Source organism: Vulpes lagopus, chromosome 8, assembly GCF_018345385.1.
Source record: "Vulpes lagopus strain Blue_001 chromosome 8, ASM1834538v1, whole genome shotgun sequence".
NCBI lineage: Eukaryota > Metazoa > Chordata > Mammalia > Carnivora > Canidae > Vulpes > Vulpes lagopus.
In genome coordinates, this window is record NC_054831.1 from 98,215,421 (window position 1) to 98,233,172 (window position 17,752).

General features: G+C 36.5%; 1 protein-coding gene across 1 annotated transcript in view; it reads left to right on the forward strand.

Moving 5' to 3' along the window:
- IPO11 (importin 11) overlaps positions 1-17,752 on the forward strand; it is a 205,287-nt gene that overhangs the window by 36,955 nt on the left and 150,580 nt on the right. The window contains exons 4-5 of the mRNA XM_041766936.1: positions 2,583-2,655; positions 4,715-4,918. Of these exons, the coding sequence (XP_041622870.1) occupies positions 2,583-2,655; positions 4,715-4,918 (277 nt within the window). The remainder of the gene's footprint in view (positions 1-2,582; positions 2,656-4,714; positions 4,919-17,752) is intronic.

Sequence of the window (17,752 nt, forward strand, 5' to 3'; positions counted from 1 at the left end):
GAGTCCCACATCAGGCTCCCCAGAGGGAGCCTGTTTCTCCCTCTGCCTATATCTCTGCCTCTCTCTTTGTGTCTCTCATGAATAAGTAAATAAAATCTTTAAAACAAAACAAAATGTTCCTTGTATAAGCAGCAAATATAGTTGGGTTTTGTTTTTTATACAGTTTGATAAATGTTATCTTTTAATTTTAGTATTATGTTGATTTACATTTATTGTATTTGCAGATAAAGTTGGGGTTAAAGCGGTCATCCATTACTTGTTTCCCATTTTATTTCCTCCACCCCTTTTTTCTTTCTTGCCCTTCTTTGGATTATTCAGGAAATTTTTTTGTTAATTTGTTTCTTTCCTGCAAGGTTATTAGGACATTTTTATTGCCCTAGTGATTTTTCTAGAGATCATAACCTGCATCCTTGACTTATCAGAGCCTAGCCTTATATTAGTAGTTAATTTTTTCTAGGTAATATAAAAACCTTATAATGCTTTGACTCCACTTATGTCTTCCTGTCTTACTTTTTTTTGTTGATGTTGAATACTTTAATTCTACATTTTTTTTTAAATGATTTTTATTTTTTTTTTTAATTTTTTTTTTATTTTTATTTATTATGATAGGCACACAGTGAGAGAGAGAGAGAGGCAGAGACATAGGCAGAGGGAGAAGCAGGCTCCATGCACCGGGAGCCTGATGTGGGATTCGATCCCGAGTCTCCAGGATCGTGCCCTGGGCCAAAGGCAGGTGCCAAACCGCTGCGCCACCCAGGGATCCCTAATTCTACATATATTTTAAACTCCAGAGTATATTGTTTTATATTGTTTTGCCAGTAGTATTCCTTTTTTTTAAAAAAAATTCCAGTTAAAATACAGTGTTAAATTATTTTCAGATGTATAATATAGTGATTCAGCAATTATACATATTACTCAGTGCTTCATGATAAGTGTAAAAATCTTAATCTAGCCCTTTACCGTAATCACACCATCCATTCCCCCATTCTCTTCCTCTGTAGTAACTACCAGTCTGTTATCCATAGTTAAGACTGTTCCTTGATTGGTCTCTCTTGTTCTTAGTTTTGTTTCTTAAATTATTTTGTGAATCCCTTGACTGATATTTATAGATACACTTAATTTTACTGCTTTTGTCCCAACACTTTGCTTACTCCAACTTAAGGTCTTTCTTTTTTACTCAAGGAGTCCACTTTAACATTTCTTGTAGGGCTGGTTTAGTGTTCATGAATTTCTTTAACTTTTGTCTGGGAAACTCTTTACTCCTATTCTGAGTGACAGCCTGACTGGGTAGTGTCTTGATTGCAGGTTTTTTTTTTTTTTTTTTCTTTTATCAGTTTGAATATATCATGCCACTTTCTCTGGCCTGTTGAGTTTCTGCTGAAAAATCCCCTATTTATAGCCTTGTGGGGTCTCCCTTGTATGTAACTTTTCTTTTTTCTTGCTGATTTTACTGATCTCATATTACAGCTTTTTTGCCACTTTAATTAGTATTTGTCTTGGCATGGATCTCTTTGGGTTGTTTCTTTTGGGGGCCCTCTGTGTCTTCTGGGTCTGGATATCTGTTTCCCAAGATTCAGGAAGTTCTCAGCTGCTACTTCAAATACATTTTATGCCCTCTTTTCTCTCTTCTCTTTCTGGGATCCCTATAAAGTGAATGTTATTATGCTTGCTAGTCTCAGTGCATTCCTTTAGTTATTTTCATTTTTTATTTTCTCCTGTTCACCTTGATTGCGTTTTTTTTTTTTTTTTTTTTTTTTTAAGTAAACTCTACACCATTTGTGGGGCTTGAACTCATGACTTAGAGAGGAAGAATCACATGTTCTACCAACTGAGCCAGCCAGGTGCTCTTAGAAGTGTTTTTTTCTCATATTTTAATCTGGGTGTTTTCCACTGACCTTTCTTCAAGTTTGTTACCTTTTTGTTTTGCTTTTTTTTTTTTTTTTTAATCAGTTCTAGGATTTCCCTTTGGTATTTTTTCTTAAGATCTTATTTATTTATTTGAAAGGAGAATGAGTGAGAGAGGGGGAGAGGCAGAGGCAGAAGCAGACTCCATACTGATCAGGGAGTCTGATGCAAGACTTGATCCCATGACCCTGGGATCATGAGCCTAGCTGAGAGCAGATGCTCAACTGACTGAGCTACCCAGGTGCTGCTCCCTTTGTTATTTTTTAATTTTTTTTTTTTATTTATTTATGATAGGCACACAGTGAGAGAGAGAGAGAGAGGCAGAGACACAGGCAGAGGGAGAAGCAGGCTCCATGCACCCGGAGCCCGACGTGGGATTCGATCCTGAGTCTCCAGGATCGCGCCCTGGGCCAAAGGCAGGCGCCAAACCGCTGCGCCACCCAGGGATCCCCCCTTTGTTATTTTTTAAAAAACAAATTCCACTTCTGTAGTGAAATAATACAGTTTTCACCCTGTGTTCTTGGACAATTTAATCATAATCGTTTTAAGAGTGATTTTGTTAATTACAATGTTTATATCTCCTTTTTCTATTTGTGTTTTGATTTTAATAATTTTTACTTGGTTTGTATTGTGCCTGATAGGTTTTGACTGAATGCTAAACATAAGTCTTTTTGCAGTGCTCTCTCAGAGGAGGAGAAGTCTACATTGCGTGCAGGGCTAATCACCAACTTCAATGAACCAGTAAACCAGGTGAGTGAGAAAACAAATGCTAAATATTGTTTCTTTTGCCTTAATTTTTACTTCTTTCCCAAACAACTTTTGTTTTTTGTCACTAAAGATCATTTTATGATGTCCATTTGTGATGTTTACGGGTTTTAAATTTTCAGATTCAGTTCTGTTAAGAAATTTGGTGATATTTGGGTAGTGTTTTAAAATTTAGAAGTCGGGGATCCCTGGGTGGCGCAGCGGTTTGGCGCCTGCCTTTGGCCCAGGGCGCGATCCTGGAGACCCGGGATCGAATCCCACGTCAGGCTCCCGGTGCATGGAGCCTGCTTCTCCCAATGCCTGTGTCTCTGCCTCTCTCTCTCTCTCTGTGACTATCATAAATAAATAAAAAAAAAAAAAAAAAAAAAAAAGTTTAAAATTTAGAAGTCGTTTTAAGATACACACTATTGAAAGCAAGTATCTCCGTGTTTGTAGTCTTAGAAATTAATTTTAACGATTTATGTTATTTCCCCTTCTCCTTTTTTTTTAAAATATTTTATTTACTTATTCATGACAGACACAGAGAGAGAGAGAGAGAGAGAGAGAGAGAGAGAGGCAGAGACACAGGCAGAGAGAGAAGCAGGCTCCATGCAGGGAGCCCGACATGGGCCTCAATCCTGGGACTCCAGGATCATGCCCTGGGCTGAAGGCAGGCGCCAAACCACTGAGCCACTGGGGCTGCCCTCCTTTTTTTTTTTTTTTTTTTAAATTTATTTATTTATTTATTTATGATAGTCACACACACACACACACACACACACAGAGAGAGAGAGAGAGAGAGAGAGAGGCAGAGACACAGGCAGAAGGAGAAGCAGGCTCCATGCACTGGGAGCCCGACATGGGATTCGATCCTGGGTCTCCAGGATCCCGCCCTGGGCCAAAGGCAGGCGCTAAACTGCCCTCCTTTTTTTTAAACTACAAGATATCTTGTCTGTTTCCTTCATCCATCATATTTTCAGTTCTCACTGTATACCCTGAGTTGGTTAGTTAATAGATTACACAATTCAACTTTTTTTCTTTCCTTTAGAGTGAGATATTTTTTTTAGAAGTTTTGCTTATGGTTACAAAAATTCCTTAAATTTTTATAAGATATTGTTTACTACACTTATTTTAACTTGAATATTTCAAAAGTGTTATATCTGTTGATATTTACTGTGTTAGTTAAGACAGAAATTTAAAAATATTAACTAAAGGGACGCCTCCCTATCTCAGCAGTTGAGCATCTGCCTTTGTCTCAGGGCATGATCCAGGAGTTCGGGGATCAAGTCCTGCATCAGGTTTCCTGTGAGGAACCTGCTTCTCCCTCTGCCTCTGTCTCTGCCTGCCTCTCTGCCTCTCTCTCTGCGTCTGTTATGAATACATAAATAAAAATTTAAAAATATATTAACTAAAAATAATAAAACCACTAATTGTTAATGTAATAGAATTTTAGAAAATGAACCATAGTTCAACAAATATTTAAGGAGAAGAGTATCCTTATTGTGCTTTTTTGCATATCTCCATAGTGTCTGAGTATTTAAAAGAAGACATCTAGATTTTCATATCTGCTTCTTCATTTACTCTTTTAGAATGTATTATTTGGGGAAAAGTTATGTTAAGAAAATCTAGTTTCAGGATCCCTGGGTGGCGCAGCGGTTTGGCGCCTGCCTTTGGCCTAGGGCGCGATCCTGGAGACCCGGGATCGAATCCCACATCGGGCTCTTGGTGCATGGAGCCTGCTTCTCCCTCTGCCTATGTCTCTGCCTCTCTCTCTCTCTCTCTCTCTCTCTCTCTCTGTGACTATCATAAAAAAAAAAAAAAATTTAAGAAAATCTAGCTTCATACTGATGAATGAGGGAAAGGGAGGACCTCGCAGACCTCTAAAAAGGTCTTAACCTGCTCCTCTCTAGACCATACTTTGTGAACCACCATCTTAAGTAATTTTACTCACATTTTGTCAGATGTCTTAGCTAACCAAAATATAATTTTCAACTGTGAATTCATTTCTTATCTGTTGATTTGCTTACATATGTGTATTTCTGATGATTAATTTTTTTCTCTTTAGATTGCAACTCAGATTGCAGTGCTGATTGCAAAAGTTGCTCGATTGGACTGTCCTAGACAGTGGCCTGAACTGATTCCCACTCTTATAGAATCTGTGAAAGTCCAAGATGATCTTCGACAGCACAGAGCATTACTTACCTTCTATCATGTTACCAAGACTCTGGCTTCCAAACGTCTGGCTGCTGATAGAAAATTGTTTTATGATGTAAGTGATTTAACATAGTTAAATTTGATTATGAAAACTGCTATTGGTATAAAAATGTCTGTAAAAAGATTTTAAACTGGCTACTGATATGACAAGTAATATTGCTTAGTTGCCAGTAAGCAGGGATTGGTTGGTAGAAAATGGTCTGAAGGCAGAGACTGTTTTGAGGCTTTTGAAGTTCAGATGGAAAAAAGAAGCTGTGATAAAGTAGACATTTGTGAGAGATAGAGTTGAAATATAGAACGTTAAAATGGATGTTCCTGGATAATTGATGTATGTAGGGCAGATGTGGGAAGGAGTCTGACATAACTGGTGAGAGCCCTTTATTGGGTGTCTTAGCATCATTTGCTGAAAAGACTTCACCTTGTTCACTTGCTTGCTTTGACATTTTTGTATTTGATTATTTTTACCTTATTAAAGTTGTGGTTTTCATATTGTTCAACCTAATGCTTTGGACTGGACCATATAACTAGTCTCATAGTATTTTTAATAGTATTTGCCTTTGTAATCCTTGCTTTGAGGATATAATTTGGGAATTTGCGTTTCTAACAGACTTCCAGATAATTATCACATATACCAGAGTTTAAGCCAGGATCACATTAGGTTATCTACTTTTAACTTAGTCAGTTTAAGTAGCCAATATTAGGGGTACCTGGGGGCTCGGTTGGTAAGTGTTTGCCTTTGGCTCAGGTCGTGGTCCTGGGTGTCCTTGGATCAAACCCGCCAGTTGAGCTCCCTGTTCAACAAGGAGTCTGCTTCTCCCTCTGCTCCTCCTTTCCCTCCACTGTTCTCCTTACACTCTGCCCCCCCAACTCATGCTTATGCATGCGCTCTCTCTCTCTCAGTCTCTCTCTCTCTCTCATGAATAAATAAATAAAATCTTAAAAAAAAAGTCTTTAAAAATAGCCAATATTAGGTTTTTCTAAAGATGTTGAGTATAAGAGAAATTCTTTTTTGTTGAAGGTTGCTTTTTAAGTCCTTATTGCTTTTGCTTGATACCCAGCTAAGATATAAGAAATGGACTGTTTATTCTCTCCGGTCTTGCTGTGAATTTCTTGCTGATTTTGCGCACATTTATCTCAATCTTACACTCTTCTACTTACTTTTATATTGGCTGTTTTCCCAAGTCAAATGTCTAGAAGGTTGAGGGTTGCAATGATTTTATGAAAGAGTACCTTCTTTAGAAGTCTGAATTCATAGTTCAGTTTTCTCAGGTTGTCTTCTAATATGTTGCTTTACAGTTTTTAGGGATAATTTATATTTAGCCTAAGAAGGCTCTATAAATTGTATCTAATAAGAGGCTGTATTCTAGATAGCTTCTTTGTGTTGTTAGCTTTCTGACTCCTTTTACTTTCTTGGTCAGTTTTCTTGTAGTTTGAGGCTGTTTCCTCTCTGTACACTGTAAAATATAGGTCTTCCTAGCATCTTGTGTGTACTTCCAGCACAGTACTTATTCCATAGCACTGACTTTAAAATTGTTGACTTATCTTTCTGAGACCCACTATACCATGAGCTTCATGAGAGAGGATTTGTAGCCTTTATTGTTATAGTCTTGTTGTTAAGCCCAGAAGAATGCATAGAAGTGGGTGGTGCTCAAGAACTGCTTGTTAAATGAATAAATAGGAGACTTTTCTTAGTACCTTCTAGATTTCGAAGTAGCATAGTGTAAGACTTTCAAGAGCAGGAGTTTTGGGAGGATATGTAAAACTTAGACATCTGGAAAAAAATTAGCTTAGTATCTTTCAGTATTGACTGGAGCAGCTGAACCTGGAAACATGGAGCATATAGAGGGGAACCCAAGAGGAGACATGTCTGATGGGTTTGGGGTATAAGATGTTTACTTTAATTGAAGGTGGTATATGTAGGAAGATATTATAAAAAGCGGTTTTGCTAGTTAATAAAGTAACCTGTCTCTCATTTTGGTTATCTGAAGTATGAGAAAGTTCTTTTAAAAATATTTTTACTATGATGCTGCTAAGAGGGTCTTCATGTACTAAATTAGTTTCCCACCTAAAAAATGTAAGCTCTTAGTTGAGCTAGTTCCTCTAGAAGAGTAGTGCAGTGTGCGCTTAAAAATGTAAACTGCTGCTCAGTTTGTCCCAATAGTTACTGTATCTTATTTTTCTTTCACATTAAATAAATTATGTTCTTTTGAGAGGGACATATTACAGTCAATAATTGATTTGAAAATTCTTTGCAGGGATCCCTGGGTGGCGCAGCGGTTTGGCGCCTGCCTTTGGCCCAGGGCGCGATCCTGGAGACCCGGGATCGAGTCCCACATCAGGCTCCCGGTGCATGGAGCCTGCTTCTCCCTCCGCCTGTGTCTCTGCCTCTCTCTCTCTCTGTGACTATCATAAGTAAATAAATAAAAAAAATTAGTAAGGAAGAATAGTATCCTCATCTAAGGAAGTAATTTAAAAAAAAAAAAAAAAAAAAAAAAAAAAAAAAAAAAAAAAAAAGAAAATTCTTTGCAGTCACGAAATTGAGCTTGGTTTGACACAAAAAAGAATTTGTTTTCTATAAAACAGTATGCTTTCATAGAAACCTGAATATAAAAATACTGATATTAACTGTTAAAATCAAGATCTAAAGTCTATGAAAGCAAGGAAATTTAAGTTATAAATCACAATTCTAATGTAATTATAAATGTATTAACCAGTTAATATTTTGCAGACATGATGTGTAATCCATAAAAGTATATGTGGTAAGTGAAGCAACCCAAACCTAAAAATACATGAAAAGATCATTTGAAAGCAATATATTTCACTTGTTTTTTAGAAATTTAGATTAACAGAGAAGAAATGTTTTCCATTGTTCTCTATGAGCAGAGCAGCTTTGGAATTTTGAGCAAGACACTTAAATTTTATGATTCTTTAAAATCCTTTCAGTTCTAAAGTTGTGTAATTATATGAATTTATAATCTTTATTACTTTAGGTTAATCTCTGTAAGCACCATGAAAGTTTTGAGATGGTTACAGCATAATTTAGATAGAGATATTAGCATTTTTTTTGATATTAGCATTTTTATAATATTATTTTTTTTTAATTTTTATTTATTTATGATAGTCACAGAGAGAGAGAGAGAGGCAGAGACACAGGCGGAGGGAGAAGCAGGCTCCATGCACCGGGAGCCTGATGTGGGATTCGATCCCGGGTCTCCAGGATCGCGCCCTGGGCCAAAGGCAGGCGCCAAACCGCTGCGCCACCCAGGGATCCCGATATTAGCATTTTTAATGTAGTTTTTGTCTAAAAGCCAAGACCTTTGTGTATTTAGTTTTGTTCCTTTAAAAAATTTTTTTTTGACATAACACCTGTCAATTTTTGCCGTGCAATTTTGATACATAAACAGTTCAGTAAATTTCAAATGTAATCTTGCTAAGAGGACAGTCTAACCTCCATATACCTTTAATCCACATTTATTTTTTCCTGAGGTGTGGCTCTGTTTGCTTTTCCTCTTTGCTGGAGCAAATCATGACTACTTCTTTCATTCAAAATTACTTCAGTATGAATCTCTGAAAAGGACATTTTCTATGATTTGTTTTGTTAGACATCTTTTTAGGCTCTAAGTTAGGAATAAATCTTACATTCTTCTGCTTCAGAGTCAACAGATAATTGATTGCTTATCACATACAAGAAATATATGCAATACTGAGGGAGATGGAAGGCATTCATGGGGAAAGTCCTAAGATATAAACCCTCAGACATCGTTTAGTAAGCTATTAAAATCTGCCAGAGAAGAAAATACGTGTTAGGTTGTTTATGTGGCCAAGAATAAAACTTAGAAATTTTAAAAACTGAAGGGTTGATGATGAATAAATTCCCACTAAATAGCGTGTATGTTGTTTGCATGATGAAGGTAGGAGAAAACTGAGGCAAGGTGAAAACCACATTACAGTATAAGTTGACCCTCAGAGCACAGGTTTGCACTGAGCAGGTCCACTTACAGAGTTTTTTACAGTACAGTTCTGTAAATGAATTTTTCTTATTTTTGTAGTAACATTCTCTCTAACTCAATTTATTGTAAGAATACAGTGTATATGGTGGGGGTGGGTGGCGGGCACTGAGGGGGACACTTGACGGGATGAGCACTGGGTGTTATTCTGTATGTTGGTAAATTGAACACCAATAAAAATTAATTTATTAAAAAAAAACTATCAACTATGTCCTCCGTCAAAAAAAAAAAAGAATACAGTGTATAATACATATGACAGACAAAATACATGGGTTAATCCACTGCTTATGGTACCAGGAATGCTTCTAGTCAACAGTAGGCTATTTGTAGTTAGGTTTTGGGGGAGTCACAAGTTATTCACAAATATTTGAATGCGTGTGGAAGTGGGAGTTGCCCCTAACCCTCATGTTGTTCAAAGTCCAGTCATCCTTCAGAATAGTCTTCTTGATGAGTTAGTATGTTTTCTAAATAAGCTAACAAAATGGAACCACATAGCTACTTTGAGATGGTTAGTGTAAGATTGCTCAGCCTTGTAGCAGACTTTGGTACTACTTTTTAGAAATCTCTAACTTCATGGTGTAATCCCTAGGGGAAACTTCCCAGTAGTTGAAATTATGAATGTTAAATGTGATAATACCAAGGTGCTACTTCCATGGTATAGCTCTAGCCTTCAGGATATTATATTGTAGTGAAATTTACTTACAACATAAATTTTAAAAAATATTTTATTTATTTGAGGGAGAGAGAGTGAATGAGAATGAGAGCACGAGAGGGACAGTGGCAGAAGAGGAGAGGAAGAGAGACAAGCACTCTCAGCAGGGTGGGGAGCCTGACACGAGGCTCGATTGCAGGACCCTGAGATCATGACTTGAGTCAAAGGTAGATGCTTAATCAACTGAGCCACCCAGGTGCCCCATAAATGTGTTTCGAAGTAAATCATTTGACAGGTGAAATAGCTTGTTTTTGGTTTTGTTTGGGTGATTCTTATTGCCTAACCAAATGCCATGTTGAATCTAGATCTTGTCTCTTGCTCTGCCGAATTTTATATTGGCTTTTAAAAGCACATGATGTGGGCAGCTCCAGTGGCTTAGTGGTTTAGCGCCGCCTTCGGCCTGGGGCATGATCCTGGAGACCTGTGGATCCTGGAGACCCATGTCGGGCTCCCTGCGTGGAGCCTGCTTCTCCCTCTGCCTGTGTCTCTACCTCTCCCTCCTTCTTTCTTTTTCTTTTTCTTTTTCTTTTTCTTTCTCTTTTTCTTTTTCTTTTTCTTTTTCTTTTTCTTTTTCTTTTTCTCTTTTTCATTCTTTTTCTTTTTCTCTTTTTCATTCTCTTTTTCTCTTTCTCTTTCTCTCTCTCTCTCTCTCTCTCTCTGTCTCTCATGAATAAAAATCTCTAAAAAAATAAAAAAGTACATTATGTAAGGATGGCTTCAGATCTTTTTTTTTGTTTTTTTTATTTTTTTTTTTTTTTTTTTGTTTTTTTGTTTTGTTTTTTTTTTTTTGGCTTCAGATCTTATAAAGGGTCATTTCTGCTCTGACCCTGTGTGGGGATTTGAGTGTGTATGTATGCGTGTCTAGGCTTATGTTAATAGGAGGGAAAGAAGAACCTTCTGGTGGGAACTTCTAAGGGAGGAGAAAGACTCAACAGGACTAGCTTGAGCCAGAAAAAAAAAAGAAGAAAGCCATGCACTGAACATAAGGGAAGATTTTTTGAATAGGATGGTGCTTCTCCTTTCTGTAGTATACAAACCCTTACCTGGGTCCTACGAAAATGGGCTTAGAAAAAGGAGAATAAAAACTCAAAAAATGTATTGCTAGAATCTCTGCAAGTTGCTCTTGAAGGAGAATGTTCTTTGTTCTGTCCATCTGACACATACTGGGTTCCTGTTCTGGCAGTCACTGTATTGGATGGCTGAGACCTAGCTGTGAGCACAGGTAAGGTCCCAAGTGGGGAGGAGGTAGTTTCATCTTTCCCTGTTTCTTTATGAACTGTGATTCTTTGGATACATGAGAACAAGATTTAGGCCCCAGTGGCAGAACATAGGTCTGTGGCTGTGCTAGGGTTAGACGGCCTGAGGGACCTGCAAGGAGGGCCACAGTGACCTTCCCAGGCCAGAGCTGTACCAGTGTTAGGTTTGAGAATGAAATGAAAACGAGGGCTTACTTAAAGACAAGTGGATAATAGATTGTTACCAGTCTTTTGGAACGTCCTTCAGTGAAAGTAAATAAATACCAGGTTGAGAGACTTTGGCAGTTGGATTGGAAATTGTTTTTAAGATAAATCTTGTACCCACCAGAGCTTCTGTCTGAAATGTTTTGGTGATTTGATATATATATGTATATCAAATATGTATATATGTATATATATGTATAGTTAAATGGAAGCAAATTCATATTTAAGCCTTGTATTAAAGAGAAAACTGGTAACTCTCAAAATAACTACTGTTTTTGTCATTAAGAACATACATGTGTTTTTAAATTTTCTTGTCTTAAATTTTTTTTTTGTCACTTAAAAACTTTTTTGAAACATAACAGAAAGCCAAGGAAAAATATAAACTACCACATACCTATCACTTAAATTTAGCAGTTAGTGTTTTGTTATTTTTGTTTTTTCACTTTTTTTCCTAAATTGTTTTAAAACATTTAAAGATTTAATGGTGGTTTATCACTAAATACTTGAATATTCATCTGTAAAAAGATACTTATTATGTTTATAATCATTTAATTTTTATAAAAATTAGATGTAGCAGACTTTGGTACTTAACCTAAGAAAAGTAAAAATAGTGATTTAGTACCATCCAATACTTTGAGCAAATTTTCTACATTGTTCAAACAGACTTTAACAAGTGGTTTGAGCCAGAAAAATGAGTAAGATGGGTACATTTGGTCAAGTGTTTTAAATATCATTTACTTTAGAATAGTATTCATTTCCTTTTTTTCCCCCATGCTACTTGGGGAAAGATTTGACTCATTTATTTTATAGGATTTTGTATGTTTTATATCATGACTATTGAGGAGATTGAGGTTAAGCAGATTTGACACTATAGATTATGGGTAAAATTTTGTGCTTCACTATTAGTGATGAATTACAAGACTTTGATTTGAAAGTTTCTCATTGGTAATGTTTCTTAGGACAAAATTGTGAGAACTGTGTTCTGGAGGCTAAAAAAGTGTAGGAACATTTTAAATGCTAAAAGAAATAATTCCTGTAATGGTTCCCTTTCGACATTCAAGGAATGAAGTCTTTGTACTTATCGGTTAAAAATCACTCAGCAGTCAGTGGGTGGCACTGTTTCTTCTGGTTTAGAAAAAGAAAGTGCAAGTATTGGTGGTTTTGTGAACCGGTACCTAAAATGTTTCATTAAATAGCTTATTTTTATATTGTCTCACTGAATTGTCTCCCTTCTCCCTCCACATTTTTAAAAAGAAAACGTGGAAGATAAGTTTTTCTTTTGCCTGCTTGCTTCATTATTTCTCCTTTTCCATCTGAGCCATCTATGAGCACACAGCTGTTGGTATTTTCTGGGACATGTAGAACAGGGCAGGACTTGTTTATATAGGCTAGTTGACAGTGCTTCTAAACAAATTTTGTGATTTCCTCCTTCGTTATCTGTCTTTTCCCTTTTACTCTTGGGCTGAAAGTGTTGTGCCATTGCTGCTTCTTCATTCCAACCATCCCAGTTTGTGTAGAGGCCCTTTTTTTATAGGCCAGCTAAAAAGAATCTTGAATGAGATTTTTAATAGACCCCTAATGTCCTTAACTAGGTGTTTAGCTCCGAATGGAATAGGAGACAAAGGAGAATGTCAATTAAAATTTTCTTCCTCAAAAAAGAAAAATAAAAATAAATTAAAAAAAATTTTCTTCCTCAGTACAACTGGTTCTTTTTTGATTTTTGTCTTAAATGCTCTATGCCTTCATTGAGCAATACCTGCTGTGTGCCAAGCTACTTAAGTGCTTTTCATATTTATATGACTAATCAAAGTAATACTTTCATAATTGTCAATTTTCAGGGCTAGAAAGCAAGAAGAATTAATAAAGATCTAACTTTTCCTTAAATCTGTAAATATTATGATATTACGTTTAAGAAATGGGGCTGAAAATTTCAAAATTTACTGAAAGTTGCTTAAAGTAGAAAGTATAGAACCTTTGATTATCTGAATTACACAATTTTCTTACACATGTATTAGAGTAAAGCTGTAAAAGGAAAAGAAGACAATTTTATGGAGCAAAATGGAATTTTACTGTAATGACTGATTCCACCATAATGAAAAACTTCCTTTTGTTTACTTTTGTGACAGTAAGAACCTGTGGTACAGTGTACACAGATGTTCTGTGGTATATTTTGGGTTTTTTTTTTTTTTTTTAATTGGGAGTGAGTAGGGAGGATTTTATGTTTGGTACGTATACTATAATTTACAATGTGCATATTCAGGTGATAGAATTCTATATAGAGAGATTCTCCGGGAACAGAAGTAGTGCATGAAAAAATTACAACACTTAAAGTAGTTTTGCCATTTTGCTAATGTTATGCTCATGTTATTGTAAAATATATTGAAAATTAATCTGACATGTTTTTGTTAGCTAGAATGCAACAGGAAGTTACTCATATAAGAGGGCCGAAAGCTGGGAAGGGAGACAAAAGAAAGGGAGGAATGTGTTTTATCTTGCAGAACCGACAGTTCTAGGTGTTTCACTTGAGAGCCCCTTGCTAGTTGCTTCTTGCCTGGTAGCCCTTACTTGAGCCAGTTTGAGCAGGATTAGAAGTGAGGACCTGGGCAGAAGCCTCCAAAGTTGTGCTAAAGTTACCTTTAGTTCGTTATAACTCTAAGGTCTCCTCCAGTGGGCAGAGTTCTCTTCCAGTTTTTGAACATAGGACGTATGCACCAGCTACAGCATATTGACATGCTAGGCAAGAGCAGTTGAACCTAAGTGCCTTCGTGAGCGCCTTGCTTCTGCCCCCTGATCAATTGAATAAAAGTTTCCAGTAGTACTAGCCTCACTGCCTGATATTGCTTTGAGAGCTGTTTCCTTATTTGTAACAAATAACAGGTTCTTTCCTTTCATCACTTCTTGAATTGTGTTGTATTTGATGCACCCCATGCCATCATGCTCTTAAGTTCAGTTATATTATGCTGTTGGTTTAGGATGGTAGATTATCCCTTACATGTTTTGTTTTGTTTTTTTCAGCTGGTGTCAGATTTCATTTTGTCAGCTTATTTTCTCAGGCTTAATCTTACTTTTTAGTTGAGAAACTAGGGAATGGGTTGCTGTTGTTTTCTTTATTGAGTCTGGCATGTAGTGTTAGAGGAGCACATTGGGAATTAGATAAAAAGCCCTATGACTCTTAGGATTAATGAATGGGACTTGCTCCAAATTATATATACATACAAAGATTATATATTTATGTATGAACAATGTTCAGTTTATATGAGCTGTCTTGCATAGGTATTCATGTAAATAATAGAACAGAAGTACATGTTTTTCTGTTGAGTGTTATACCATGGAGGGTAAGGCTTCCGGAAGAATTTGTTAGGTGAGATTCTGATTCAAACAATCTATTGCATCCATATTAGCAGCAGTTTTGATCTCAGGTAGTGTGGGGCAGTTTTCCTTTTTGTTTTTATGAAAAGAAAATTCTGACATTATTGAATTGTTACATAATTTTTGGAGAACAGGATTTACTATAATTTATTCTGAATGTATGGGATAATATCTTCTTGGTATTGTGGTATTAAAAAGTTTAAATAGGATTTGTACAACTAATGTTTATTTCTTTTATTATATTACTATGTAGTTAATTGCTATGTACTATATATTAAGAGGCATTAGAACAGAGAAGTTAAAAATCTAAGCTCTGAGCACTTTCCTTGATTTCAGTCTGATCTCTTCCTCTTATTAATTATGCTCTTTACTCTTAGGCAAGTTACTTAACCTTTCTTTACCTCGACTTCTACATTGTAAAATGGGGATATCTACTTTTTAGATTGTGATGATTAAATAAGGTGATAAAGGTAAAAGGCTGAGAGCATTGCCTAGTGCAGAGTAGGTTCAGTAAATGTCTACTCTTATTCTCTTGTAACCTTTGTTAATTTTATCATGTAGTTAATAGTATCTGCATAAATACTTGTTTCCTGAAAATACCTTTTACAAGAGTTCAAGGGACTTCAGATCCACTGATAGAAAACAAATTTTTTTTTGTTTTTTTTTAGAAAACAAATTTTTATTTAGACATCCGTCTGAACATTTTGAATGAAATCTGTGTGTAGAAGTTAATGCGAAACAAGTAGTTTTAAGGAGGAGGAGATGGAGAGGAGGGCTAAAAAGTAATTTGTGAGCAAGAGACTGCTTTAGAGTGTAATAATCTTCTGTTCTTATTTGAAATTGGGGTATGGCACTCCTTAAATTTTATTTACTACATACGTATAAAGCAGGTCTAAAAATTATGGTCAGGGCTAAAGACTTGTTTATTTTGTTGAAATATTTGCTGCAATAAGAAATTATACTTTAGTTTAAAACTTTACTTTTAGGTCTTATATATCATTACTACTCCTTCTTTGCCTCTAAAACTCTTTCTTTTCTTTCACTTTTCTGGCAGACATATTTTGATGATTTATATGTTTGGAAAAGTGTAGGATGCTCTAATTTAAAATTACACAGTAAATGTAATAAAAATTGAAATTGTGGATTTTCCAATTCTAGACATATATTTAACCTCATTTTCTAAGAAAGGACTTACTAAGAAAAATACTGAAGTTCACTATAGTTATAAGTAAAGTTTACAAGTTTTTTGAAGTGTTTTTTTCTTCTGATTAGATTAGAAAATTGGATTAGATTAGCTTATTGCCTGTTGATGTCAGTATTAGATCCTTAACTGTTTGTGATACTGCTGCTTGCTGTAAAACAGTGTTGAAACAATTATCACTCCTATATTTTGGCTGTCATGAAACATGAAGATTAAATAACTTGATTTCATTCCCTGAAGTATTCCATGTGTACTTGAGAATATGCTGAAGCTACTTAATAAGGAGTCACTGTACTTGTTTCAAGCAAGGGCCTACTCCAGCTTTTACTGATCATTTGGTAAAGACAAAGGCCCTTTTAGATTCTGACAATTTATTACTTATTTTAGACAGAGAAATGAGATTAGATACATTGGTACCAAGTTTCTGTGGTTTTTGTTCCACTTACCTAAAAGGTTGACCAAAGCAATATGGACTGAATGACTCAGGTGCAAATTGTGGGATGCCCCATTGCTAAGGAGCTGGTTCTAGACCATAACTAAGTGGTTTTATTTTCTGCAGCTCTCTTTTGAGGGGGATGGGTCAGAAAACCTTGTATCTCATCAGAACCTGGAAGGTGAGGAGGTGAGCAGGAACACGGCCTGGTAGCAGTTCCTTACAAGCTTTCCATTTCTTGTTTTCCAGGAGGATTGTAATATGTTCTGTTGGTAGTCCTATTTTTTTTTTTTTAATTTTTATTTATTTATGATAGTCACAGAGAGAGAGAGAGAGAGGCAGAGACACAGGCGGAGGGAGAAGCAGGCTCCATGCACCGGGAGCCTGATGTGGGATTCGATCCCGGGTCTCCAAGATCGTGCCCTGGGCCAAAGGCAGGCGCCAAACCGCTGCGCCACCCAGGGATCCCTGTTGGTAGTCCTATTAATTGAGTTTCAAGCCTTTGTCTTTGTGGCCTATGTAGATATGTGCAAAGTCACCAGGGGGATTTGGCAAAGCTCTTACCCTACACCTGTAAGCACAGGCCATTAAAATTTTTGAATTAGGGATCCCTGGATGGCTCAGCGGTTGAGCATCTGCCTTTGGCCCAGGGCGTGATCCTGGAGTCCCAGGATCCAGTCCCACATCAGGCTCCCTGTATGGAGCCTGCTTCTCCCTCTGCCTGTGTCTCTGCCTCTCTCTCTCTCTCTGTGTGTGTGTCTCTCATGAATAAATAAATAAAATCTTAAAAAAAATTTTTTTTTTGAATTAAAATAATAGAAATTTTTTTTCATGGAAGTTTTCTTATATTTACAGAATTGCATTTCTGCCTGGTTTCTAATCTTGCTATAAATCTAGTGTTTAGTGGAAATGATATACTTTTATGTGGAATAAGAAAAACCATTCTGAAGTATGTTAATGATAACTAGTCATTTATATATGTACTTTCATCTCGTTTTTATTTAAATTAAATGGCCCTGTAGACTCAGCTGCATTACTCTTAGACCTTCTCTGAAACAAAACAAAACAAAATGGCTCTGCGTTAACCTGGGTGGCAGAGGCCGACTGCATCCCATTATGAAAGTCAGGTTTGTAAGTAGCAGTACATATTAGGAAAGCAGCCTGACAAGCATTGTGGTCTGTACGTCCCCGCTTTAAAATGCCCTGAAACCATCGTGGATAGAACTGGCAGGACACAGAAATTTCGTTCTTTTGTATTTCTTAGTGTATTGTTTTATGTGTGTTACACTCAGTGACAGTCTGTCTTTATCTTAAAAACTGAGTGTTGCAACATATCAGTGAAAGAAAAAAGGAATAAATAGAAATGTCAGACTGCAGTGCAGGCATTAGACTAAGTACTGTTTCAAGCACAACGAATATTTTAGGTGTGTATATGTGTGTACACTGCAGCAGCCAACAAATGGTCCCTAATACTGTTCGTTTTGCCTTAAAAAGTTTGAAATGGGGGATCCCTGGGTGGCGCAGCGGTTTGGCGCCTGCCTTTGGCCCAGGGCGCGATCCTGGAGACCCGGGATCGAATCCCACGTCAGGCTCCTGGTGCATGGAGCCTGCTTCTCCCTCTGCCTGTGTCTCTGCCTCTCTCTCTATCTCTCTGTGACTATCATAAATAAATAAAAAAATTAAAAAAAAATTAAAAAAAAAAGTTTG